The following is a 27,085-nucleotide window of genomic DNA, read 5'->3' on the forward strand; positions in this document are numbered from 1 at the left end:
AGTAAAAGCATTTGCCTGCCTGCATGTTGTGGGCAAATATTTTCTTTAAAGTTATTATACAGTACACATCCAAAACCAAAACATGCAGCTGCTGTAACATACTTTCAGACCTCTGGACAGGCATCAGCTTTCTAAATACCTAACAGAACAAATGATTCTTTAGGATATTCTCCATTTATGTAGCACTGAATACAAGCATTGAAGCAAAGCTATAACAACATGTAGAAATCCTAGGCTTGCCTCTTGTTCAGTGTTGTTTTGTTCTACAAACTAGTCTACTAAATACAGTGATACCTAAATAAAACACAATGTGACCCTAGACAAGAACCTAGCTCTAAAAGGCACGGTTTGGTGTGTTAACAAAGCAGGTAGAGATTAGAAAGCACAACAAAATCAATTTATGTGCAGTTGGTAACTAGGATTTTGTAACAATGACACATTTTCTTCTGCCTCCACATGGAAATGGTTCTCAGCACAGGGGACATGAGTTATTTTCAGACTAGTGGACACGATAACTGCACAAGGCTGAGTCTTCCCTCTTAAGTCAGATAAGCAGAATGACAGCATGGAGTCCTTGCAGCAGGAGACAAATCTGTTCTATTTGTTGAATGAAGAAAGAATAGCATGAAAAACTAGACAGAAAAATGACTTAGCAACATTATTTTAAATGGATCAGAAGTGAGATTATGTGAAACACAGGCACGGCAATAAGGAGGCAAGGCAATTGAAATAGACACTTGAAACCAGCTCTGCAGCTGTATTCACTGTTTTCAATGGACATCCTAATTGTTGCTTTCAGAAACTAGCATTTCCCTACTTGTGACAATGACATACTACTTTTAAGTCTGCTTCCACAAAACAAAATATAGACCACAAGTCAGCATACAGTAAGGACCCAAACTATACATCCTCATTATTTAATTTCTACACAACTCATTCATTACTAAATGAAACCAAAGGAGCGGCTACTAGGGTTTTTTCTGCGGCAGAGACTGGAAACTCACAAGGCTGTGACTCAGTATTCCCCACTAGGAAAGGCTGTGCTGCACGCAACTTACCAAGCTGTCTGATCTTCACCAGGTGACTCACAAGTCTGCCAAAACCCAGGTCCACTTCCACCACCAGCCTGTGGCCACCACAGTAGAGCAACAGCATCCTGCACAGAGCTTCCCTGCCTGCTCCCACAGCCTTCCCAGTGCAAGAGAAATGAGTTACCATAGCACATGCAGAAACTGTTGAATTTCATACGCTGCCAGAAATAAGCAATGCAAACTGTACTTGCTAGAAGTCCATTCTCTGCAATTTGCAGAAAGTTGCAACAGGAGGGCAACAGGAGGACTTGGACCATCCACATTTTACACTCTGTTTAGACATACAGATCTCATCTACCCATTCATTTCTAGCAGCAACACCAGTTAGGAAATGCAACTGCTTTACATAGAATTCAACTACAAATGCAAGTAAAAATAACAACTGGCTATTAGATGCATTATTTATCTGCCTAGGTATCCAATAAAGTGGTAAAAGCAACAATGAATCATTTTGTTTCATTTTTGTACATCCCTAGATCTCCCCAGCAGGAAACAGTTTCTAACCTCAAGGACCTCCTAACGTAAGAACATGGAAATTACTTCTCCTTTTGGTCAGACACGATTGCTTTGAAAATGTGAAATTTGATTATTAAAAATATCATATTTAATTCAAAGCCAGCTGGGAAAAACAAAATAATAACATATGTAATTCATTTATTTCCTCCTTTTAATCTCAAATGACTTCTATTTCCAAAGAAGATTTTAAATTGTCCTTATGCAGACAATCAGCATGATCACCAATACCAAGGGAATAGACATGCTCCAAACAATTTTTCTAACACTGACAAAAAAAAAAAAAAAACACTTGAATTTCGTCTTTACCCATTTTCTTTTCAGTCCATTTGTAGTTACTCAAGTTCCTTACTTTTCCCTTGGGACACTAGCAAAATTTTTAGCAATAATCTAAGGGAGAAAAGAAAATCTCTCAGGTACAGACTAAGACACAGCTTTACTTCATAAAGTGCCAAAACACCTTCTTCACAAAGTCACAGCCCACTTCCAACACACCTCTTTACAAGAGAAAAATATCCTACAGAAATTATGAGAAGACCCCACAGAAGCAGCACCAGGAATTCAGTGGACCTGGCCAAAGGGTAGGTGACAGGAGGGCCAGCACACCTCTCCAGATAAGGAAATAGGCACAGTCCCTGCCATCCCTTGCAGAGTGTGACATTTGAGACAAAGGACTTACATAAGTGAATGCAGATGCATGACAACAGCTGGAAATAAAAATGAGTACCAGCAAGTACTAAAAGGAAATTCTCATGTTAAAAATCACTTACTGCTATAAAAAGCGAATTAAGTTGAAGGAAGCATAAAGGAGTGGGTCAAACTTCACAATGGAAAACTAGAATGACAGAATGCACTGATGTGACCATAAAGCTAAGGAAAGTCCACCTCCTTCGCAGTAGCATGGATCATTTCTAGAGGAACACATGAGCTGAAGTTGCTGAAGATCTAATACTGAAGTCCACAACCACTTACCTAAATTAAGTTCTCATCACAAAACAAAACTCGAGCTGTCCTAGGGCTTCAAATGATATAAAACCATAAAATTAGCCAGCACGGCAAGCTGAATGTCACAATAATTATTCTTCAACTACATGTTGTCTCTTGCATCAGGAACTACATGAAAGTATTTGATTTTAGTCCCATCAGAACCTACGCTAACTCACCACACATGGTAGCACTCAACAGCTTCACCTTCACAAAGAGAGAATTAACGGAATAACGGGAGCAAATCAAGACAGATGATAATTCACAGGACAGTAATTAACCACTTGTGGCTTGATCATTCAGAGATGTCAGTTCCAGCACAACCACAGTCTTCAGTAGAGGAGACCTCACCAGGGACCACCACCTCCTCTGCCTGCAGCACCAGGGACTACACTAGGCTTATCACAACAGCATCCCTCCAAAGAAAGCAAGGGAGTAAAATTTCAGACCCTAAGAAACAAGCTATAGCCTGACTGAACTAAGATTTTGTAACTGATCCCCAATACAGTACTTGTTAACTTTCCACCTAACCTGATTTCTGTTTTCTGACTTAAGGTTTGCATTAGCTGTCATGGTAGTCCCTTATGGACACAACCCAGTTGAAATCCTTTAGCAGGTCAGAAATTTGTACAATCCTAGAAGCATTAAGTTTGGAAAGACCACTAAGATTATCCAGTTGAGCCATCAGCCCATGCTCATTACTGCTATAAACCAAGTTGCTCAGTGTGACACCTACCCTTTTTTTTGAAAACCTCCAGGGATGGCAACTCCACCACCTCCCTGGGCAGCCAGTTACAATATCCATCCTCAGCCAAAGGATGGGTAATTTAAATCTCCAAACTATTTTCTACCATTTAATTTTCTCTCATCTCCAGCCTGTGAAGAAGAATTAAAATTGACACATCTATCAGCCACTAAAAAAAACATATAAAGCTCTGTAATAAAGAGAATGAAATGATGGGGATGGGTGTTCAGCCTGAGGGAGCTGCAGCCTGAGTGTGCTGGCTACCACTGGGCTGGTAATTTCTGCCTTGCAAGCAACACAGAAAATCAATCTGAAAAAGCAAAGCAGTTAAAAATAACTACCATTCCCATCTGCAACTGCTCCCACAGGAGACAGCCCCAGAAAAAAAGATTGCTTAAACACTGCCGCAGTGGCATGCATCTCCAGAGTTTAGTGGGACATGCAAAAACAAAGCGAAAACAAGTTATCAAGATTTATGAAAATTAATCACTGTAAAGCAGTTAGAAACATCCCAACCTAAGATTTCTGATCAAGTGCAGCCTAGATCCTTGAAAACACCACTTTAGCTTCTCCTACAAGTATGGCTCCCACCAGAGCCCCCTGTCTAGCACTTGCATCTACATGGGAAGCAGCATCTGCAGATCACTCATCCACATAGGAAACAGATTCCAGATCAGTGGAGAGATAAGGCCAACAGGACAGAGAAAACAGCCGAAAGGAAGAAAGAGTCAGGAAAGAAGTTAGAGGAAACAGATGCGCCAGAGGGAGAGAAAAATACAGGGTGGGTGGTAGCAAGACAAGTGAAGGTGAAAGTACCATAGTCCTGAATGTGGGTGGAGGGGGCAGAACAAGCTGCAGAACAGAGATGACTCAAAATGAAGGATGAGTAGACACAAGAAGAAAAAAATAAGATGAAACTACTCCCCCAAAATCCACTGCTGTCAGAGCAACAGCTCTCACTAATCACAGAGCTGTCTGGGTTCCCAGACAAAAAAAAAAAAAAATAAATAAAAAAATGAAATCAAGCCACCTAAGTCAGTAGGAAAACGTGAGAAATAAAGTAAATCGAAGACAAGCAGCCACTGGCAGAGCTGACAGGAAAATGAAACTTCCTACAGGAATCACAACATTTCAAAGCCTATGATATTTCAAAAACAGGATTGAAGGTAAAGTGTAATGAACTTAAGCATAAGTTCATTTTTTCAAGTTTTGAGGTCAAACTCTAACGACACTCAGCATGAAACTGGAAAAACTAAATACCACATTTCTTTTCCAAATAGTTTGAAGAACATCTCCCAAAAATTCCTGCAAAACTGGAAGGTTTAATTTTCTTTTAGAACTGCTCCATCACAAATTTGACAAACAATGTTAAATAAAAACCACTATTCCTCACTATAAAATACTACATTAAAAAGATGCAATACTCAGGAGTCGCATTTCAAGAATGCCTAGTTTTGCAAAGCTGCCTGTGGCCCCTGAGCTACAAAATCTGACATGTGTTTTAAGGTTTGGGGGACAATTCTCCAATCCTGTCCCCCTACAGCATAGAAATGGCAAATGAGTTGTAAAATGGAAAGATCAAGTCCCACATTCGTGAGTGCCTCCCTCCACCAAGAGATGTGTGGAGAGAGGCTCCACCCAAACACCACTGCTGCCCCAGAGGGGAACATTTCAGCCTTGGTACACTTCTAACCCCAGTTTCAGTTATTTAATTAGCAGTTATTTTCTTACATTCCTCCCACCAGCCACAGTAAACTTGCAATTTCTTCAAAAATAAGAAATAATTTTAAAACCCAACTCTAGCAGTTGTGCAGGAGATTGACAGTGACAGAGCAATCCTGGATTTATTTTTTAATTGGTACTATTAACACTAGACAACAATTAATGTTCCATTTACTACTGCTAAAGCCTTGTGCTCATTACATAACGTGATTAACTATGGGCCTTACAGGCAACAAAAGCCTGATTTCTCACAGAAGAATATATAAATCATGCAAATTAACTGGGTTCCCATTCAACCATTGCTTCACACCAAGCTTCCCAAAACTGAAGAGAGACCCACACTAAGTGAGATGAGAGAAAAACCAGGTGGAAAAAGCAAAGTTCAGTAGATATATATATTTTTTCAAATACTTTAAAACAAACAACTCAAAGTTCAGAAAAGTACGTTACACAACCTGAAATACTGCCTCAGTCTGTTCAGAGGGTAAATCACTGAAAGAAACTGAAGCTTAACTGTTTTCTCACATAGCTTGGTGCAGTTTAGCAAAACTAATGCAGGACTTCAGCCTCAAAGCAGCACGTGGACATTTTCAAAATACGTGTTTAAATACGAACTAGATTTTTAAAGCTTGCCAGAAATTCCTTCCTAGCAACAAGACAGCAAACAGTCATGGGCCCAAAGGCAGCAGCATAGAAAGGCGCTTGAAATTCTCAGTCTTCAAGCTGCAGACAGAGCTACAGGCAATAGCAGTAAACATTCTCCGCCATTCTCTATTTTCCACTTGTTCTCCAGAAACAATAGATTGAAAGCTGGAGCTAAATCCCACAGATGTGAGTAGGATGATATGTGCTTACTTCTAGTTACAGTTCCCATGATAGGACTGCATCATCACTGTGCCTCTATCCAAAGACAATCAAATCCTGCTAAGTATGTCAGTGCAGTGACAGTGTCGTCTTCCACCCACCTATAACCAACTCCACACTGGAAATCATATAGATTCACTCAACAATCCTCAGGAATTCAGAGGGAAAAATAAGGCCATCCTTAACCGATAAGGTGCCACTGCCATGTAAAGTAATGGAGGGAATTTGAAGTCCATCATTCCAGTATTTAAGTATAATTTATATATAGAATGCAAGCAAAATGCAAGGAATTGAGGCTAGGAGGATGTTGTCATCATTATTGAATTTAGAGTTCTTACATGACAGTGAAGCTGCTTTAACAGTTGCTTTTCAAGGGCCAAGCTTCTGCTGTATTTGACTGTAAGGCTTCTCTTCACATTGAAGTGATATGAACTTAACCCATGGTACAAAGTATCCTAAGACTACACAATACATAGCCTTGTATAACTCAAATGAATAGACAAATTTAATAGCACCAAGGATTTGGCAATAAAAACCCTCCTGCCCTGATAAGATTTGCTACTTCCAAAAAATGATTTAAATATGCTTCTGGTATTCCAGGGAACATGTTATTGTAGCAACAATTTTAAATACATATTTTGTTAATTCCTACAATGCAATAATATCATGTTTCCTATATATCTGAAGCATTTTACCAGTGATTTTTAGATGAATAAAACTACCGAAAAATAGGTAGTGACACGCTAAACCAAATCCCTACTAATCAAATTAAAATGAAATTGATTTAATGTAAAGTTAATTTGCAGGTCCAAAATAATTATCCTGTAAAACAAGAGTCTAATATAATTCTCCCAAATTACATTTGTCTATACCTGCAGGTTTGCAAGCATATTAAATACCATTTGAGCAGCTTCCATACGAAGTGCTATGATAGCACTTTATTACACAATTTGTGACTGAAGTTTCATGTTCTGAATATACAAAGAATCAGATATCCTATAAATAGTCCTTCATTGCTTCATGTTACCAAGATATTCACCACTGTCATTTAATACAGGATGAAGCAAAGAGTCACTGACTGATACTCATCTGAAGTACATGTTCCCACTTGACAATAGATTGAATTGGAACCAATAGCTCTCACTGATCTTTGAGGAAACATCTTTCTCCTAAATATATGAAATCAAAATATTATGATAAAGATAGCAGTTCGGATGCCAGTTTATATGTTATACTCAGCAGCTATTTAACAGTGCCTCAAACTTGGCTTGTCAAATAAAGTGAGAGCAAAGAAGGCAGCTCAAGATGATGCTGGATCAAGCAGAGAGCAGAGAAAAAGCCAATTCACCAAATCATTCATCAACTTATACTTTTCTTGTGAAACCAGTTCTAAAATATTGAAATAATACCGTATAGGGTAGGAGAAAACATTGTTATGGAGTATTGTGGAATAATATAGAAGTTCTGTGATGCTGTCTTAGAGCATCCAGCAGCACCAAGTGTTCTCTTGCCCTACTTCATTATGCAGGTCTGGGTCCTGTAAGCCCTTCCCATCTCCAGCCCACTGGTGCCCACAAGCCCACCCAGGGCCCAGCAGCAGCCATGCCCACACTCAATCATGTCACACCCTGCCACATCCCCAGCAGTGCCACCACTGCCAGGCACAGACACACTGCCTTGCCTCTCACTTTGAGCCCCTTCCCTCCTGCCTCTCTGCCATTTCCTTCCTTACTTACTCTTTATACTCAGATTTAATCGATTCTTTTCATCTTCACAGGAGATGGAGATAGGGTGAGGGTGAGAAATACACAATCTTCTATGTCACTCAGGCACAAACGGCACAAAGCCAGCCCTGCGTGCAGTGCCACAGCTTGGGAACAAGCCCCTGGACATGGCAGACCCAGGGGAGCACCATTATCATTACAGAATAGCACGGCATGGCCAACACTGGTTTCCTGTATTTATCTCAGCAAAAATCTTAAATGCTTTTTCCAGCCCTCTCAAAATCCCAAAGCATCTCATTTGCCGATACACTTATTGATCCATCTATCTCTCAGCTTCTCCTAACCTTTCTGTCCAGTTCGTACTTATAAGAAGTCACTGGAAACAACTGGAAGATGCATCTCCTTTCTCAGAATTCAGACATTCACTCTTTCCTTCCCACAAACAAACTTTTCAGCCATAGGTCTCCCACCTCTGTCAGAAGTGGATCAGGAAATAGCTTGGCTTCACCCACGTGACAAAGTAGCACACCACGCACAGTCACTGAGTTAAACTACCCACTGCAGACAAACACTATGGCCTCTGTGAGAAACCAACACTAACATTTTTCCTGTCAGTGCGTTATACAGCTTCCAGCACACTAACGCTTTGTACAAGAGGTGACATTTTAGGTAATTCTTGGCAAAAAGCAATGGCTGCATTTAATAACTGTAGGATAAACAGAGCACATAAATAAACTTTGCAGTATAAATAAAGCACAACTACAACCTTCCCCCCTCAAATAAAAATAATCAACCTGAACCAAAAAACCTTAAGTCAGTTTTCAGTAGTTACTGTCTCCATCCTAAGGTAAGCAGAATTACTTGCACACAAAAACAGAGTAACTTGCTTTTTATCAGCTGCTTTTCTTAGCATAAAACAGGGGTCATGTTAAGGTTTTGCTTTGAAGAAATATTTGTTCAAAATTTATGAAGTCTAACACATAGAAAATAAATATATATGTATACACAGCATATTTATGTATATATATATATCAATAAATACATTGGAGGAACCAAAAGTAATTCCTCCTATTGATATCCATGGAAACTACAACAGATACAAAGAGTACAACAATACTGACAGAGCAAATTCTCAGCTACAAAACACTATTTTTCAACACAGCCATCATGATTAGCTGTGCATTTTCACCAGCGATGAACAAGAGCCTGCATGCTGTGCTTGCAACAATCTGCACCAACAGAGGTGACTCACTTTCACTGTCACCGCTGCTGAAATGCACCACCCACCACCTCACTGAGCTCACGTCTACTGTTTGGTCTCCATAAACATTCAGCACGCATTGATGAATGTCAGTGGGTGCCATTTTTCCACATAGAGGAAAAAATCTAACACATGGCAACAAAATGGAATGGAATATTGGTGGGCAGGTCCAACCTCTAACACCATACCACCACCAATGCCTCTGATATTGTGAGCCAACATAATTAAATAGGAGGAATTACTTTCATAGCAACTGTTATGTACCCTTTATAAATACAACAGTTTTCATTTAGACAAATCACTAAAATAAGGTTAAATATGTTAAATCGGGCTGAAGTACCAACAAGTACACAATTCACAACCCTCTTAACTAAGATGTGAAGCAGAGGCACGCCTGCTGGTACACCCACATCCTGTGGTTTCCTGGACACCCTCAGCAAGGACAGGGAGCTCCTGCAGGAAAACTTAGATACCACCCAAAAACATCATGGGGACAACGAAGATAATGAACTTCCTCAGACTGCACAGTCACACCAAATAAAAAAACTCACTAAAATTAGAGAACATTTGAACTTTAACATAAACTTCAGATTATTTTGTTTATTTTTATTAGAATAATAGGAAGTTGTTACTTTTAATATTTAATCTATGTCGACATCTCCTTTGGTGAACCTTCCACACCAGTATTGCATTAAGTGCAGCTTTCCTGTTTAGCAATCTCTTGTAAGTTAACTAAATGCCTTGCAAAAACTATTTCAAAACTAGCTTGCAAAGTATTAAAGATGAAAGATAAGCATTAAACAGATGACATCTTCTACAAATCCATTGTAATCCGCTGGTTTGGGTTTTATAGTTCTGATGATAAATTATTCAAGTTCTTTTATGATTAAGATTAAACTTTAGGATTAGTACTCTCTGTTATGGATCACATTTATTTTCATTATTTCTTCTCCCAACCCACGTTAGCAAAGCAAACAGCTCTAAGGAATGGCTGCCAGAGAGATGCCAGTGCGGAAGCACACCACTCTATCCTTCAGCACCAGCACCACACTTTAGGGGGAAAGCTGCTCCACACCAGCATGCCTGCCACATCTTCACAATGCACTGAGCACAGTGCCTTCTTCCATCTCCCTTCCTGCCAGCTGTTCACCCTTCTTTGCACAAGAAGGCATGTGCCTGCAACAAGACTCACACAGCACCAGAAAACAACAGAAAGTAAAGCACTGCCAACTGTCAGGTCTGAATCAGACCCTCATACAGTTGGCTTTAAGGTCCCAGAGATATCTATGAGCTCTGTCTACATAATATCCTTTTCCGATTGCACACGCACAGGATGAAAATGACAAGTGATCTTGCTAGCCCTTGAGAGGTCAAACAGGGAAAGAGGTTTGGGCTGACATGAGAGTTCTAACTTGAGCTGACACCACTGTCCTTCTCAGTCACAGTAAAAACACCTGGACATGGAAGTCCCTGAGCCCAGCCGTTGCCATTCCCATACAAAGCCCATGTGTAGTTTTTCCACAAGTGACCCAGCACTCAGACAAAAGCAGGAAGCATTTAGCTCCCAGAGGTGGGAAACAGGTTTACAAAGCATAGCACTGCTGATCCCTGCTGCAGGTGAGTTTTATACTTCCACACCTGATACTTGCTCTCCATGTGAGTGACTGAATCTGCCTTTATTATTCCAAGGACAGACTGCAGTAACCAGGCTCATTGTCATAAACACAGAAAAATGCTAGCAATAACAGCCAACATCCAAATAGCTTCTAAATCCCATGTTTTGCAATCTAAAACCACTGAGACACTTCTGTTATGCAGGCATCATCTACAAGAAGGTGGAGGGGCCGAAACAACAGCTTCCAAATGCCTAACACAAACCGCCCACGACAACAGCTGTGACAGAAAATGAGTGGTCAGGGGTAAGACACAGGTGGCCCCACATTGGGCAGCTAACAGAACCAAATGCATGCATGGCCAATTGGCTGAGCACGTGCCAGTGCTGCAATACCAAGCACCAGCCTCAGTTTCTGTTCTTCCCCTGAGAGCAGCCTGGTGCTCCCCCAGCAGCTCAGAAGCACTCTGTCTCACTGCACAGAGCCTCTGCAACATGCAGCACTAAAGAGGTATCACCAACTGCAATCCATCTGCACTTCTGATGGAACTTGTAATGGGTTACCAAAGAGCTTCTGAGCAGAGCTGATGAGCTTTAGAGATATATGATCTGCCACATTCAATGTGAAAAAAATAAACATGTAGCAGAAAGGAAAAGACTTGGTTCTGCTATCAGTGAGCCAGCAGCTACTCCCACCTCTGCCTGGGGCAGCATCATGCACCTTCCCGTTCTTTGACACTGGTGACTTCATAACCAGACACAACTGATAGAGGTCAAGAGCAGCACAAACAAAGGCAAAAAAACAAGCAACCTGCCTTCCATGAGGTCCCTTCACCTCCACCCTTCCCTTTCCCTGTTTTTATTGCTCAAAAAGCACTGTAAGAACACCCTGACTGTTCTCAGGTTGTGCAGCAGAAAACAACATCAAGTCACGGAGCAGAGGAACTGTAGTTCTGTTTTTGAGGATAACATACAAGGCCATAGGAGGTTCAAGCAACTCAGCTGAGCAGTACAGACACAGCAGCTTTCAAGCAGGCTGCACACCCATAGGCTGCATGCTAATGTCCAACCTGCTCGGGCAGCTCATGCCCCTAAGGACCCTAAACCACTGCCTCACAAGGACGGGGAGAGTCAGCTCACATTTCTGTGAGGTCCGAGATCTTACAATGCACCAAACACACTCGTATGCTGACACCAGCTATCTTGACAAAACTCACAACTCAGCAGACTCTAAGTCACACTTAAGAAGTTAGCAGCCTCTGAAACTTCAGCATAAGTTATTGCTCGGCATTCTTTACAGTCATAGCAGGCAGCCACAAGCAACCTGCAGAATTGTCATTTATTACATTGTTTATAACAATTCCTGAAATTTTCACTGAATGATTCTTCCCACAAGAAACCACCTCCTCTAACTTAAGAGGCTTTCCATCAAACCCCACAGAACCTCACTAAGACAGATAAGCCGTGATCTTGCAGAAAGCAATGGTACGAGATGGCACCATTTTTAGCCACCATAGGTTTGATCCAGCAGACATTTCCCCCCCCCCCCTCCCCTCCTCCCCCCCATTTAAAGCAGCACAGGGCAGAAATACATCACTGTAATGGCAGTGTGCAGAACAGTGCAGTGCAGGTGCCCTGGGCATGCAGCAGGGATGCAGACAGGAGGCTCCTCTTAACTGGGAAACAGTTCCAGTATACAGACATTGTACACTCAGAACTGGAGCTTAATACATGCACTGTAAGTACTCCAAGATCTAAAATTGTAATTCAAGGTTAAAATAAATTACTAAATGCGGATCTTAATGATTCTCAGACAGCCCTAAGCAAGGAAGATGGAACATTTTGATACTCAAAGGCAGACCAATATGGTTTTATTCACCATAAATAAAAATAAAGCTGATAATGGTTTTTGCAAGTAACATTAACATTTAACTGAAGCTGATTCAACCAGTTAGCTACCCAAATAATGCTGTGTAATGTCAGGAGGACACCCTACCAGATCATTAAAACAAAACTACATCTATTTCTATCCTTTTCATCCATTCTAAGTAGGGCAGGAAACCACTTGCAACAGTTCATATGGAAATTATTTATAGCTTTTCAAGCTCAAGTGAAAATGGGTCAGTTGAGAAGCGATTCATCCACCTATAACAAAGATATAAAACAGGGCTCTGGTGCGGCTAAGCAAGACCTGGGTCTCTTGTGGAGCCTGAATGGTACAGACCCAGGAGAACCTCTCAAAATTCATTCCATTTGGAAGCACATCTCCTCGTGCTGTTAGAGCATTGCCTCTGCATGAACAACTGAAACAGGCACTGGAGCTCCCAAGCCCATTAGGACACCCATCATGCCCTCCCAATCCTACACAGCTACACTGAGGCACCCATCACACCCTTCCAATCCAACACACCACTACACCGGGGCGGTCATCTCACCATTCTAACCTAACACAACTACACCTGGAGACCAATCACACTCATCCAATCCAACACAGCTGCACCACGACAGTCATCACATCTTTCTCATTGAACATCAGGACAGTCATCACAGCTTTCCAGTGCAACATAAGTACACTAAGACACTCATCACACACTTCCATTCCAACACAGCCGCAACAGGACAGTCATCAAGCCCTTCCAATCCAACACATGAACAGCAGGACACCCTTCACACTCTTCTGATCCAACACAGCTACAGCAGGACAGTCATCTTGCCCTTCCCACACAGCACAGCAGCACGGGGGTTTCCACCCTAACCCACTGAATTACAGTTGGTACACTTCCTCTCCCTACGGTGCACACAGAGAACATGTTGGCAGTGAAACAGTTGACAGAAAAGGAAATTAAAAACTAATGAAGTAGTAGGCTGTGTGAGTAAACATGGACAACGAACCCTCCCCCCAGAAGTGTCTTTCATTGCAGCCTTACACCTGGGTCCTAACCGTGAATGGCAGCTCACATTCTGATACGTTTCACAACTCTATGAAAGGGTACAACGTGCCCCTGTCCCAGCGCGCTGGAACCCACGAGAGTCCCGAGGTTCAGCTTCCTTCCCAACACCCGCCGCATCCCCTGCGGGGTGGAGGAGTGAAGGGGGTGGCAGGAGAGCCGGGAGCCCTGTCACCGCTGCAGCCTCACCTCGGCTCGGAGCTGCCTTTGTGAGGCGACAACAAATCAGCATCCCTGACCAAAACCAGGATGAATTTCGAACTAAGTTATTATGTAACCAAAATATCAACTGGAAGAGGCGACCACGAGGCGTCGGACTCCCGCGGCGCAGCGGGCTCCCAGTCGCGCTGCGGGGCAGCGGGGACAGACGAGGAGCACCGCCGGCACGAATCCGGCCCCGGATCCTTGCGGGCCGCCCCCCGCCCACCACGAGCGAGTGCCTTCATCCTCCCGCACCAACACACCTGGACAAATCCCTACAAACGACACAACAAGGGGCAATTCACGCGACGAACCGCTCGTGGCGAGCACCGGCGCGCGAAGAAGAGCCAAGCTGCGCTCGCTCGTGGCCGCAGGGCTGCGGGAACTTCCCCTCGCTGCCGCACCGCCGGGAGACCCGCCGTGCTCAGCCCCGGCACCCTCGGTACGAGCGGGGCCCAGCAGCGGGCAGAGGCAGCGGCGGCGGCGCAGCCGGGCGGCGCCCGGAGCCTCGCACAAAGAGCGCGGGGGCACCGCGGCCGCGGACACGCGCGGGGGAAAGGAGCGCGGAACGGGGACGGCCCCGCGGCCTCACCTGGGACATCTGAGGGCGCAAGTTGATCTCCTTGAGGTTGATGGAGTGGCTGCGCAGGTTGTTGAGCAGCTGGCACAGCAGCACGCCGTCGCGCAGCGTCTGCGCCAGGTCGAAGACCTGGGCCGTGTCCCAGGTGACCCGATGGTTGGGCGGCAGCACCTTGCAGCTGATCAGCCACTGCCCGCATTGCTTCCACGGCTCCATCCTTGCCACGCTGCGGCCGCGGCGGCCCCCGCTGCGCCCTCCGCCGCCGCGGCCGGCCCGGCCCGCCTCGCACCGCTCCGCCCCGACCCGCCCCGGCAGGCGGGGCCCCGCCGCCCCCTCGCGGGGGCTCAGGTGCGTCCGCACGCAGCTCGGTGCCGGGTCCGGATGTGCGCAGCCCCCGACAGTGCGCCTAGTAAAGCAGCCACGAGGGGCAGCGAGGGGCAGCGAGCGGCAGGTGCCGGTCAGCCGCTCCAGCAGCGCTGCTTTGCCAAGCTGTGCCACGCGCTGCCTTGCTCCCATCTCTATTTTGTATCTATCTTACATCACATTAAAAAGAAACAGCGCGACAGCATGTGGCAAGCACACAGCTAACTCCAAGGGAAAATATTTCGAGAATTAAGTCACTACAATTGACTCGACCCACCCACCCCCCCAAACACAAAGACAACAGGACACTACAATCACCAGTTTACATTCCTCCCCACATCTGCATTTCTAAAGCTGCTCTTTCGGCTTTTCTAGCTGTGCTGCAAGTCGCTGTCTCTTAAAACAGATCTGTTAACAAGATTAGAAAAAAAAAACAAAAAACAAAAACAAAAAACACCTTCGTATTGTTACTGATGTGTAATTTAGGAAGAAAAAAAAAACCACACAGCCTGGGGTGAGAACATCTTCTAACAAAGAGCACAACCGGTGCTGCCCACAGCTGCCCTGAGCATCCCCAGACCATCAGTCACTGCCCAGCAAGCAACAGCTCCGAGTGCTACTAATGGTTCCTTTAGCAACACCACACAGCTGCTGGAGATGCACCCCACACAGTGTGATGAAGCGCTTGCACAACACACATATCCCAGTAGCCTTAAGGTACTGCCTCACACTGCCACAAGCACCGGGTCCTCTGCCCCGGCATCTCCCCAGGCAGGAAAGGCCCTTGACTTTGGGTCAGGAGTACAGGGTTACACAACGCAGGAATGGCCCCACCACGCTGCCTCCCCCAGAGAAGCAGCAGCAGTTCCTTGCCTGTATCAAAACGGATAGAAATTAACAGCCCGTCATGGTTTGGTTATCATCACCCCTCAGACTGAACAGCAGAGCTGTTTGATCAAGAATACAGTAAAAAACAAACTGCCCTGGAGTAAGGTTTATTTATCTGTGACAAGTTAGACACGAAGTAGCAAGCAAGTAAATACTGCATTATGCCCACAGCCATCCTCCTCAGGCCTACAGCAGACACCAAACTAGAGCACAGCAAACAAACAAACAAGAAAAAAAAGCCATGGGCATCACACAACACTGCACCCACCACTCTGCCCCAGCCAGGCTCAGCTGCACAGCAGCAGCTGAGGGCAGCACACAGTAGGAAAACAGAGCACTGGAGGGCAAGCATGATTCTAGGGTACAGCAGCCAAAGCAACAGCACCTGAGTGCTCATATGGACCAAGTCATTGCACCCAGGTAATGGAAACAGTCCAAGCTCTGAACTCCAAGCTTTCCAGCTTGAGTTTTTAATTGTTTTTAACTACCATCTTACAAACCTGCTTTGTGGTCCCACACTGAGCATGTTTCACTCTAAGTTTGGGACACAGCACAGGAAAGAGAAATTTGTGCTGGGTGGAGCATGCTCTGTGCCCATTGCCCACACCTGCTCAGACTTCAGCTTAGCAAAGGCACTTGGAGCTCACTCTAGATTCACGTAGGGAAGAATCCATATCTATACAACAACCACAGAAAGTCAGCTGCCTGCAGGAGTTACATGGAGAAGGGTGGGAAGGGGCAAAACAAAGCTGTAGCCCAAACTCAGGGCCAGCACAGCCCTGACAAGAGCAGCAGGCTGGCCACTGCTGAGGAGCAGAGATGTGCACAAGTTCACCTCATGAAACAGCATTCTCAGCTTTCTTCAGTTTCCTACATTGTCTACAACCATTCATTGCTGTTAACAGATGAAAAGAAGAAGAAAAACCTCACCACACTACAGCTGCAATACTGAGCTCTCTAGATGAACCAGATGCTGAAACCACACTGGACGTTTAAACTATTTCCATCCTCATTCTCCTGCCACAGACCAGTTGGAGTGCCCCAGGCAGCAGGAAGAATGGGTTAGAAGCCATGGCAGCCAACTCCTCAGCCAGCATAGACTGACACTCCCAGACCTGAATGTGAGGTCTCCATCTCAGTCACTCAAAAAAGCTTCAGGTATTTTATCTACTGTGTCCCCACATCAGCGCCAGCACAGCACTAAACTATTCACTAAAGTAGCTTTATCTTTAGATTCTTATAAAGATATCAGTAACATTCTGGACTTTCATTCCTGCATTCATAGCACTGCAAAGAAGCTGCACATATCCAAAACTAAAAATAATTCCATGAAAAGAACAAATCTGAAGGAGAATTATATACAAAAGTGCACCCAAAAGGAACTTCTGCATATTTTCTTCTTTCCTTCCAGGAGACAACTGTCTCCTTGCTGGAGACATCACCGTAAATTTGTTTTCTTTACTTTTTACCCTGTGCTGCATCCTGTGAAAGTGGCAGCTTTCCAGCTCCTCTCTTGTTATTTTATTGAGAGAAACTCGATTTGCTTTGTAAGCTATTGGTTCTGGCTCTTAAAGTTCTCCTGCCTTCTGACGACAGCTCTGAGCACGCTGTTGAATAATACAGAGAGAAAGCTGGGCAAACTGAAACGAAGCACTGCCCTCATTTGTGGGTGCTAAACACCCGCATGCTGCCTGAGCTCTGAGCTCGCACTCAGCATGTCTCAATTAGACCCGCTTCATTATACCGGCAAGAAAATGCAGTTACAGGCTGTGAGAGTATGGAAATAGACAGTCTTTGTCTCAGCCATTCGTATCGTTGTCCTGTTTGAAAATGCATTGGGCTAATGTGGCTCCTGGCCAGAAACTTCCCTTGAGCTGTGCTTTTTTTGGCTGGAAGCAAATAATCAGGAGGTGGCCAGAGTCCAGCATTTCTTAAGTAGCCTGCTCACCTTGCAGCAAAAGCAAATGAGGCTAAGATCACTGATTAGCATTCTTCAGTAATTGGCCTGCCACTGAAATGGATGTGGATCAGGAATCCGGGTGCACCAGGCTGTGTCCAACAGCATTTAGTGCCAGCTTCAGGACTGCTCTGCTAACTTTGGGGCAGAAAGCAAACAAGTGCTGCCGCTTTTCATTGATTTGTTCTTAATTCTTCGTGCTGCCATGAAAAGCCTTAAGCTGCACATTGGATAGATAAAAATTAGAACAACTTCTAAACTAACAAATCTACCTGACTATTAATGTTGTAACTTGCTTTAAAAACCTATCTCCAAATTTCATGGAAATAATCACAGTGATTGAAATCCACATGATACATTGAAAACAAAAAATAAAGTCATAAGTTAAATAAGGAGCTGGAAGGATGCATGGGACTGAGTATAACAAGAACTAGATCTGAATTTACATTTCAGTAGAGATCTGAGGGATGCAGGCAGCCATGCATATATGTATAATAAATAAGTAGTTTATTACTAAGAGAAATGCCAAGTGCCAACTGACACCAAAAGAACACCAAGATACCAGGGTTATTTCAAAACTGCTGCAATGTGCAGAATGGGTTTGAATGTTCGAGAAATCTATGAGTAATGCCACAAGGGAATATATAAACCAGTCAATATCAAAATAAGACGTTAAGGGAGACAAATTAGCTGCTTACGTCCAACAGTTACCTGCCTACTTAAGCCATCATTTTCAATTCTACTTCTCCCTCCAAATGCCTGCTTTCTATTTAAGTCAACAGAAGCCTGACGGATTATAGTAGGTCCTGAATCATTTGTCAGAATCTTGTAGCATTTACTTTCTAGATAGTCACACATAACCCCTCTAAAAACATTCATACAAAGAGAACAACAGTATGTCTTGACCAGAGAAAAGAGATGCAACTGCCAACATGCAGTCATAACATTCTTCATGTCTTAGTCCAGCTCAGTTTACTTTGATATCATTGATGCCTCTAAGCAGTATACACCTTTTCTTATCCTTCCCTTCACACTATCTCCATTTCGTGTCTTCCAAAATTGTTCTCAACAGTCTCATCTTGTTCCTTTATGCAAAGTCAGATGACAAGGTTGTGGGATAATGAAAATACCTCATTTCAATCAACACAGAAGGAAAGGAGATGCTGACCCAAGTAGTTTCCATGGTCCCAGCTGACAAGGAAGTGACAATTTTACGGAAGGTCGAGGTGACCAAGAAACAAATGCAGAAAACTAGAAACCAGCAGGAAGCAAGCCCTAAAGCACGGAAAAGTACATTTTGTGTGCTGTTTGTGCATAGCGTTTATGTGTATTTCCGTAGTTTGCACAAAACCCAGCATTCAGAAAGATTTCTCTGTAACCTTGAATGAAGGTATCAATTGCTGCAACTGTCACGCTTGCAGGAAGATCAGATGTGAAGACACTTTAATATAAGGAGTCAGAGAAAAATTCTCCTCTCCTGCTGCATTAACTTCTACAGCAAACAGGACAGTCGCATACAAACTCTAAGACCATGTTTTGGTTTTTTTAATGGAGCATCAGGCATGTTTATATGCCAATCTACAGTCAGTAAATAAAAGCTTCCTTATATGCTTACAAGTTAAAAATAGTATCAGTTTTTAACAACAAAATGGTAGAATTTATTTTCAAACATGACAGCAAGCAAAGTATTTGTATGTGCTCCAGTACGCAACACAGCTTCACCTGCAGCACTACCACACCTTGTGTCTCCTCAAGAATAAACAATACAAATACTTCAGAACAGGATGCTACCTACTTTGTTAATGAGAGTTCTCGGGTATTGTTCAACTACCTAAGCAAACAAATGCTAGACTGCAGATCAGCAGAAGCTGATGCGTTAGGGGTCTCTTAATTCAGTCTGTACGGATTGGATTTGCACTGCAGGGACAATGACAGGGCCTGCAGCTAACAGGGACTGTGAACGCCAATATATAGTGTAAAAATTAAGCCATCACAAGTGCAAGATAGGAATTTTCAGAACTGGTCTCTGAATGTTCTGAACTTCCACTCCTGCATGCTCTGTTTTAAACCTAATGTGAAACCTCTCTCCCATGGGTGCCAAGAACATTTCTTTCATTCTGGAAGAAAAAAGGTCTCACCCCAGACCTTTAATTTGCATGTCTATGATCCTCACTTCAGTTACATTCAGAGCTATCTGTGGCTGCCAACAACCTGGGACACGAAGCTGCGTATACTAATTAGAGAGCCCATTAAGACAGTGGCTGGTAGACAGTGGCTGGTAACATCTCGTCTTAAGTCACACCACTGACTACAGGCAAGACAATGACAGACATTACTTATCTCCCTGCCATCAAGTCCCACCCACTATGATGATACCAGAACTTACTCAGTCCTGATTAACAATTATTGCTCCAAGTAAAGCTGTCCATGTGAGATAATGATTTAAAAACAAAGACCTAGATTCAGGTCTACTATATTGATTAGTGTCAGAGCAGAGATACGCTGCTCTCATCACGTTAGAAATAGCAGCAGGCATCTGCCAGAGCAAAGCATTTGAGATCTACCCATCCTGGGGAGATAGGGAGTGCCATTTGTGTGCATAATGACCTTTGTCGGCTGCTCATCTGCATGCGGTACTGGAAAGCTGGCTTTGCAAGACTTGAATAAAGACAAACAACCGCACAATGAAGTTTCCCAGTGGCTTATTTAGACTTATGTTACACCTTAAAAGATAACAAGACAGCTAAGATAACATTTATGGACAAAACAGAACTTGCTGTAAGTAGCAAGGTGCATTTACAGCTTAAAGTTTACGTTCAGGTGAGGTCAGAGTGGTCCATTTGACAAGCCCAAGTTGTAAAACTATTTCTTTCTTCCCCATCACCTTTTTCCTTACAGCACTACACAAGGGCTTAGGGTAGGAGTGGAAGTCCATTATTACCTTATAAAGTCCAACAGCTACCACTTGCTTCCCTGTGTAGACCCAGGTGCTTCACAGGAAATCACCTCACCCATAAAAGATTGAGGGATTGACAAAGAACAGCTCTCCGAAGAAATCAAAACAGTCTTCTGGCATAAAGCAGTAAACAGGCAATGCTTTCTGGCAGCATGCATGTTATGAAGGCACAGGGAACAAAATATAAACACAGTTTGCCTTAAAGAATGTGCCAAGATAATATGAACTTCAGTCAAAGTCAAAGATGTGGCCACTCCAAGAGAAACACAACAACTCTGTCTGCTAAAGAGCTGATTTAGACTAAATTGAAAAAAAACCTCCCCATCCAAGCACTGTGTAACCCTCCTTCAACTTTGTTCTTCCCTGCTGTCAGCCCTTACATCACTGCAACTCGCATACAATATTCAAACAGGAAAAGTGAAGCTAACCTTACACCTGCAGACCATGCTGCAGCACTTTCCTCAGCCTGCATGAACACCTACTGCACAAGCCAGAAACTGCAAACATCCTTGGTGCAATTTTTAATTGTCATAACTGTTTAAACAAGACAACATCAAAAGGTTTCATAACCAAATTACATGAAAACTACAAAGCAAAGGAACGAAAACATGCCTGTAAGTGGCAGAAAGATACAAGTATAGCCAACAGGAAGCAGCCACCACTATAGCTAGCAAAAGCTGTGGCAGAAACAGGGTCTGCCATCACAAACCCAGATTTTCCTTCCCTCTAAGCCCAAATACTGCAGATCTGTACCTGTTAATTGCTTTCACAAGTATCTGCAGCTGTACCACCTCCTTTTGTGGATTTACAATTAAGTTGTACAAACAAACAAGCAGAAGAACAGGGGATATTTACAGGCTTTTACTTCTCTTTTTCCAAGGAATAGACCAAAGGACAGACAAAGGCCAGGTAAAGGTCTGGCAAATGAGGAGCCACGCAGGGACCCACAGCCAGAGCAGGAATCAGCTCGCAGCAAGCAGGCAGCACACAAGGTGCACATACCCCAGTGGCCAGACAAAACAGCAGCCAGCCCTAAGTCACCCTTAGCTTCCTGGGAAGCTCACAGCAGCCAGGTGGCCCAGCCCATCAGCAGCCAGCTGTGCTGAGCCAACCCTCCCGCCCTGCTTCCCCTTGGGTGGCTGAGGGAGCACAAGTTTACTTAACTGCTTGGCTAAGCTCCTGTTGGAGGGGGTGCATTTAAATATTATCAAGGAAAGAGAAGCAGACACATAAAGAGACTTCACTGATTACACACTTTGTTATTTGATGTGCTCATTCATGTGATCGGCCAGACTTACCCAAAATTGTCAGCCCTATGCACTTGTCAACATCACCCTCATGGAAATAAAGCTTGTCTTTTTTTCTTTAAACTGTTTTAGTGTTTGAAGTGCAATTACAGAAGGATATGTACTGATTCAGTATTACCACAACCTACTTGTACTAAACCAATAATCAACACCATCGCCAGCTGTGACATTCTCTGCAGCAGGAGACAGCAGAGACAAAACTGGTGATCACTCAGCTCCACTGTTTGCAGGAGGCACACAGAAGTGCCATTCACGCACCCAGGCAGTGGCACATGTTGTTGCTTTAGCACAGCTGGTAAGGTGCTACCTGGCTACTCTTGTGTTGCTCAAATGCTGCCTTGGACTGCTATTTCTGATCCCAATGATGATGAGATCCCAACCCATAGCTTAGAAACCCACTGAGCATGCAAGGGTAGAGACAACTCACAAATTCACTGATCTGAAAGGGCACAAAAGAAATGGATGGGTACAGTGCCATGCTTATAGCATCCTCTTCCTCTGTAGTTAAAAAAAAATTGATGCTATGACCGCATTGTCACCATTTTCATGAAAATTGGACTGTGGATCAAAAAGATCAAACTGGGCAAACTCCCTTTCTGAACAGGAACCTCACGGACAAAGTTGCTCCTGGTAGAAACACTGCCACAGGGGCTGGTGGCAGGCCCTGGGAGCGGCTCCCAGCCACCATGAGCTCTCAGGGTCAGAGTTTAGAAGACGTCAGCCTCAGACTGTGCAAGCTTGTATTCTGAAGGCTGTCTCTTCCTTGTATTCACTACAAGCTGCTGCATGATATTTGCAGAGATTAAGGCTTAGCCCACTGCCAAGCCATGGTACCCTTTCAGACATCACGTGATGGCAATACTGCTAAGATCAGATAGATCAGTTCAGCACGACCAAGGCCACAGATGGATCACAGTTACAGCTAAGACAAACATACTAACCAGACATCAACTACACATACAAGAAATGAGTTAGCTAATTGGCACAACACAGTTCTATTTGGAACTTAGATACCTCAAACAATCTGGCTAATCAACATCATGGTTACTCCAACAGGGAAAAAAATTAACATGTTGATAACAGTTGTTAGTAAACAATAAGGCTTTAAACAGATGGTAAAGTGTCAGTCTGAAGCAAAATGAAGATCTCCCTGCTGCTGAATGATTAACACTAAACTCATTCCCTGTCAAAAGCACCACAATTCTGTGACTGTTTAAATAAGGCCCTGCAGATGTGGGTTCAGGTCATCTACTACAACCAGACCTTCTGGCACTTCCTTGGAAAACATGTCATAGCCCGAGTTGTTTCTCAACTCTTTCTTTTCCTTTACACTGACTCAAGAGGAAGTTCACTCAGAAATAATGCTGTCACAAGGTGTTAGAGTGCATTAATTGTATGTGTTCAAGTACACTTGAATTAAAAAGCAAATCACGCAGCCAGCATCAACTTCAGGAATAATATATTAACATTCGGATTTTCTTGTCATCCAAAGTACCTCGGAGTAGCACTATATTCCTGCATGCACTTTATAACAGAAGGCTAAAAAACTGGGCAAAAAAAAAAAGAGATGAAAAGAGGACTTTCCACATATTGAGGAGGAAAAGCTGCTGTCAGAGATAAACACGGGAGAGGACCCTCTACCTTTCCACAGGTTAGAAGCCACAAGGGCTAAATGATGGGCATGTAGTGGCAGGGGAAGCCAGCCCAGCAGGTCAGTATGGCTTCAGGGATCAGTAAGCAGAGCAGGGGAGTCACTGGGCCACCTCTGACCAGGCTAGGTCAAAGTTGCTAGCTCACCTTGCTCTTAGCAGATGCACTTGGCTGCGACACTTGTAACAAAACATTGAATTTAGTCCAAACTCAGTGCAATAACAACTCAGAGCAGTTTGCAAATCTGCTGCGTATTTGTAGTTCAGACCTATGAGTCCATCCCTCCACATGAACAGGCCAGAATGCCTGCAAAGCAAACACAGGGCTGCCAGTCCCGTGGAAACATCTAAGCACCTCTTCTAGCCCTGTCCATGCTGTCCAGCATTGCCATTGGTTGCAACCCAGGACAGTGAGGAATCTAACTGCTGCCTGGGGAGAGATCATCCTGCCCAACAGTGACAAAGAGACGCCTCGTGAGGGCTGCCAATCTTGCTGCAGCTGAGGTCACAGTTAAGTTTCTATGCAAAAAATATTGATTCTTTGAAACAAGACACCATTGCTTTTCATTACCTCTGAGAAATGGCCATGGCAGCATGAGGAAATGCATCACAATTATAAAAGAGTTCGTGCCCTAGCTCTGTAAGTGTTTAGACCCAGGGAAATGGAGCTCCAATCTGTTCACATTCTCCCAGAGCTGACAGATGCGAGCAGAGCACTCTCCTTGCTGCAGTTCAGCCCCACAAAGCAGCAACCAGAACTGCTCACCAGCTCACTGTTGCAACATCGTGTTGGCTGCTGCATCACAGCAGTACCACATTGCCCACACTAAGCCTCTGTGCTCTCAGTTATGCTCACCTGAATTTCTTCAACTGGTGAGCAGAAGTTATTGCACACCTTTGGGCATTTCATTGAATTCCATGCGTACAAATGCATTTTACCACAGCAGGAAAGTATCATGAACATATAAGTATTAAACACACTAGATTTTTCTCACTTGGAAAGTTTTAGGTTCGAGCTAGTCAGGGTATGGGACCATTCCTCCCATTATCTTCTCTCAGGCAGATTCTGCCTGAAATGAAATCTCAGGTCTACTCTCAGAGCCTGCCTGCTAGCAAACTTCTTTACATAACACTCACAGCTTGCCATCAAACGTGTGCAGCATAAATAGCTCCGGGAACGGAAACAACACAGTCACACTTAGAAGTGATTTGATCATGCTACTCAGGGTTTGCCAAATGCCCTCATCTTTCCACAGGAAAAAAAGAAAAAGGTTTCCTGATGTCCCACAATCACAGCAAATTTTCTCCATAGAAATCCCCAATCTGACAATCAGTGTTCCCAAAAAAGCACAGCCTGACAAACAACACAGCTGGCAAAGGTGGTGGAGCAACACGGGCACAAAACAGCATCGCTCCCGGGGAAACACCAGTGTGTTTCTTATAGACTGGCTGCTTTCAGCCTCACAGCAAAGAGTTAGCAAACTGCATCTTAAATAATAGAGACCACCATTTAATGCTCAGCTCCAGGGGCAGGAGCAGCCAGCAGTGACGGTGAGCTCAGCAAAGCTCTGCCAGGTGCTATCACGGGCTCAGCACCAAGCACTTCCTTGAGCAGTTATTCTGCCCTTCCCTTCACTGAGCCTGCTTACAGAGATTTACCTCCACTGCTCACAAGTTCGGGTTAATATCAGCTCAATGTACACAGCATGAGGAGGGAAGGAGAGTTAGGCACCTGAATTACATTCACTGATGACATTATCTTTTTCATGATGATATTAAGTAATTATGCTATGGTATGACAGCCCTTTGGCTTTCAATACCTTGTCTCACCATTCCCAGCTCAGTCCCAGAGCTGGATACAACATCACGCTGCCATCAAAATGTCACTTACATATTGGGTTTTTTTGTACTTAATATGTCACAGCTCAACTGTGACAGTGGCACAACGTCTGCCCATGCAGGAGGAGTGGCAATGACATACAGATCAGGGCAGCTGGAGCATACATGAGCAAAGTGACAACACAGCTCCACACTGCTGCTAAGCTGTGTGCAACTATAACATCTCTGGTGCATGCAGCACCGATCCCCCAGCAGCCAGCACAGCAACACACCCCTGCTACCTCCTGTCAGCAGCCAGAAACTTCTGGTTCTGCCATGCTCCTTCCATACTCCTGAGGGGTGGTCACAGTAGTGCCAGCCTGCATTCCAGCTGCACACCCAAAGTGGGAAAATAGAAGTTAGCAAGAAGCGCATCTTGTCCTACCTTAACTATGAAAAACAGAGAGCTAGGGTAGACAGCAAGTAAGCCAAAGCAGCAAAAGAAAGGCAGCATGTGAAATTCTAATTAAAAAACTAACCAAAAGCAAATATACTAGTGATCTCTTACAGAGAGCAAAAACCTTTTTCACTCCTGAAATGGCATGAATTTAAATTACTTGGAGAAGTAACCATCTTCTAATAGATTGCATACTTAGGACTTAAAGCAGATTAAAAGCGAAAATTATGCTAAAATCGTTGGGGAATGTAAATCCTCATTTAATTGGCACTGCAGGAGCTGCCAGGAATAATTAATAGGGCTATATTTAACAACTCTGGCAGTGCTTCCCTTTCAGATGCAGCTTGTTCTTGCCAACCTTACTCAACCTGAGGCAGCCCGGTGCTGGCAGCGCTGTGGGCAGGAGCTGGAGGCCCTGGGAAGCACTGCAACATCCTAGGTGCGAGGGCAACAAGAGGTGAGTCCTCTGCTCAGAGGGCAGCTTCATGTGACAGTGGTGTTTAAGCAGCCTTAAAACTGGTGGGACCAGATGAAACCAACCTGTCAGGTTTACCATTTTTCTTTGTGCTTTAGTGTGTGAGCGCTGTGGATTCACAAGTTCAGCTACTCCTACCCCACACATGATGCAGCCTGTCTTTGAGAACATGCACACAGGAGAATGACCTTTTCAGATCACATTGAAGGACTGAACCCATTCAAGGATTTCCATCTCTTGTGTTCTTTCCCACAGCAATTACAAGAGATAACTTGTTATCTGCTAGTTTTATTTTAGCACTCTCCTCCCATTTCTTTTCCAATGAGAAGTCCAGGAGTCCAAAATAATACTGTTGTACTAAGAAAATGGAAAAAGATTGAAAATGGAAAAGAATCCAGGCAAACTAACACCAAATCTTCTACTCTAACTGGGTAAAAATAGCTGCCCATGTCCACATCTGTCACAGATGCTGCATTCAGCTCTAGAGGTGCAATTACTGCATTCCTAAATTCGAAGGCAAATCCTACTTGAAGTGGGAGAACAGAAACCACAGCCCTTGTGGCCCAGCAGCAGCTTCAGTGGGCAGTCTTGCAAAACCTCAGCTCCAGCAACAGCTCTAAGGGGACAAGGCAGCCACCAGCCACAGCAGCGAGACTCAGCCTCATGCTGACATCAGCTACTGGTTTTGTCTTCTGAGACAGGAAAACCTGACTGCAGCGCCCATCCCTGCTAGCTGGCAACTGCGAGCTCTGTCCCATACACAGCTTCAGCTTCTTTACCAACCATATAATTAAAGAGGAAGAATGAGAGTACAAGAGCAACCCATAAAAGTCAATGCAAGCAGCAGTCAACTAATATGCATTCTCATTCTCAGTCAACTGCATTTGCATTTATTAAAGCCAAGGTGTTTGCTTGCAGGAGAAAATGCAGGGCATTTTGTTGTTGTTGTAGCACTGGAAATAGTGCTGTA

At 44.0% G+C, this 27,085-nt stretch overlaps 1 protein-coding gene across 8 annotated transcripts in view; it reads right to left on the reverse strand.

The window, feature by feature from the left end:
* Positions 1-27,085, reverse strand: part of VAV3 (vav guanine nucleotide exchange factor 3) — a 162,445-nt gene that overhangs the window by 130,957 nt on the left and 4,403 nt on the right. For 7 of the 8 annotated variants that reach the window (XR_014932606.1, XR_014932605.1, XM_085511035.1 and 4 more), the window contains exon 1: positions 14,258-14,515. The exons of the other annotated variant lie outside the window; for it this stretch is intronic. Coding sequence is in view for 5 of the 7 variants with exons in the window: in XM_085511035.1 (XP_085367161.1) it covers positions 14,258-14,461 (204 nt within the window). In the remaining 2 variants the exon portion in view is untranslated. Of the gene's footprint in view, positions 1-14,257; positions 14,516-27,085 lie in introns of those variants that run through there. 8 annotated transcript variants of the gene reach the window in all.

This window comes from Coturnix japonica, chromosome 11, assembly GCF_054131305.1.
Source record: "Coturnix japonica strain WE chromosome 11, WE-NBRP24, whole genome shotgun sequence".
NCBI classification, from domain to species: Eukaryota; Metazoa; Chordata; class Aves; order Galliformes; family Phasianidae; genus Coturnix; species Coturnix japonica.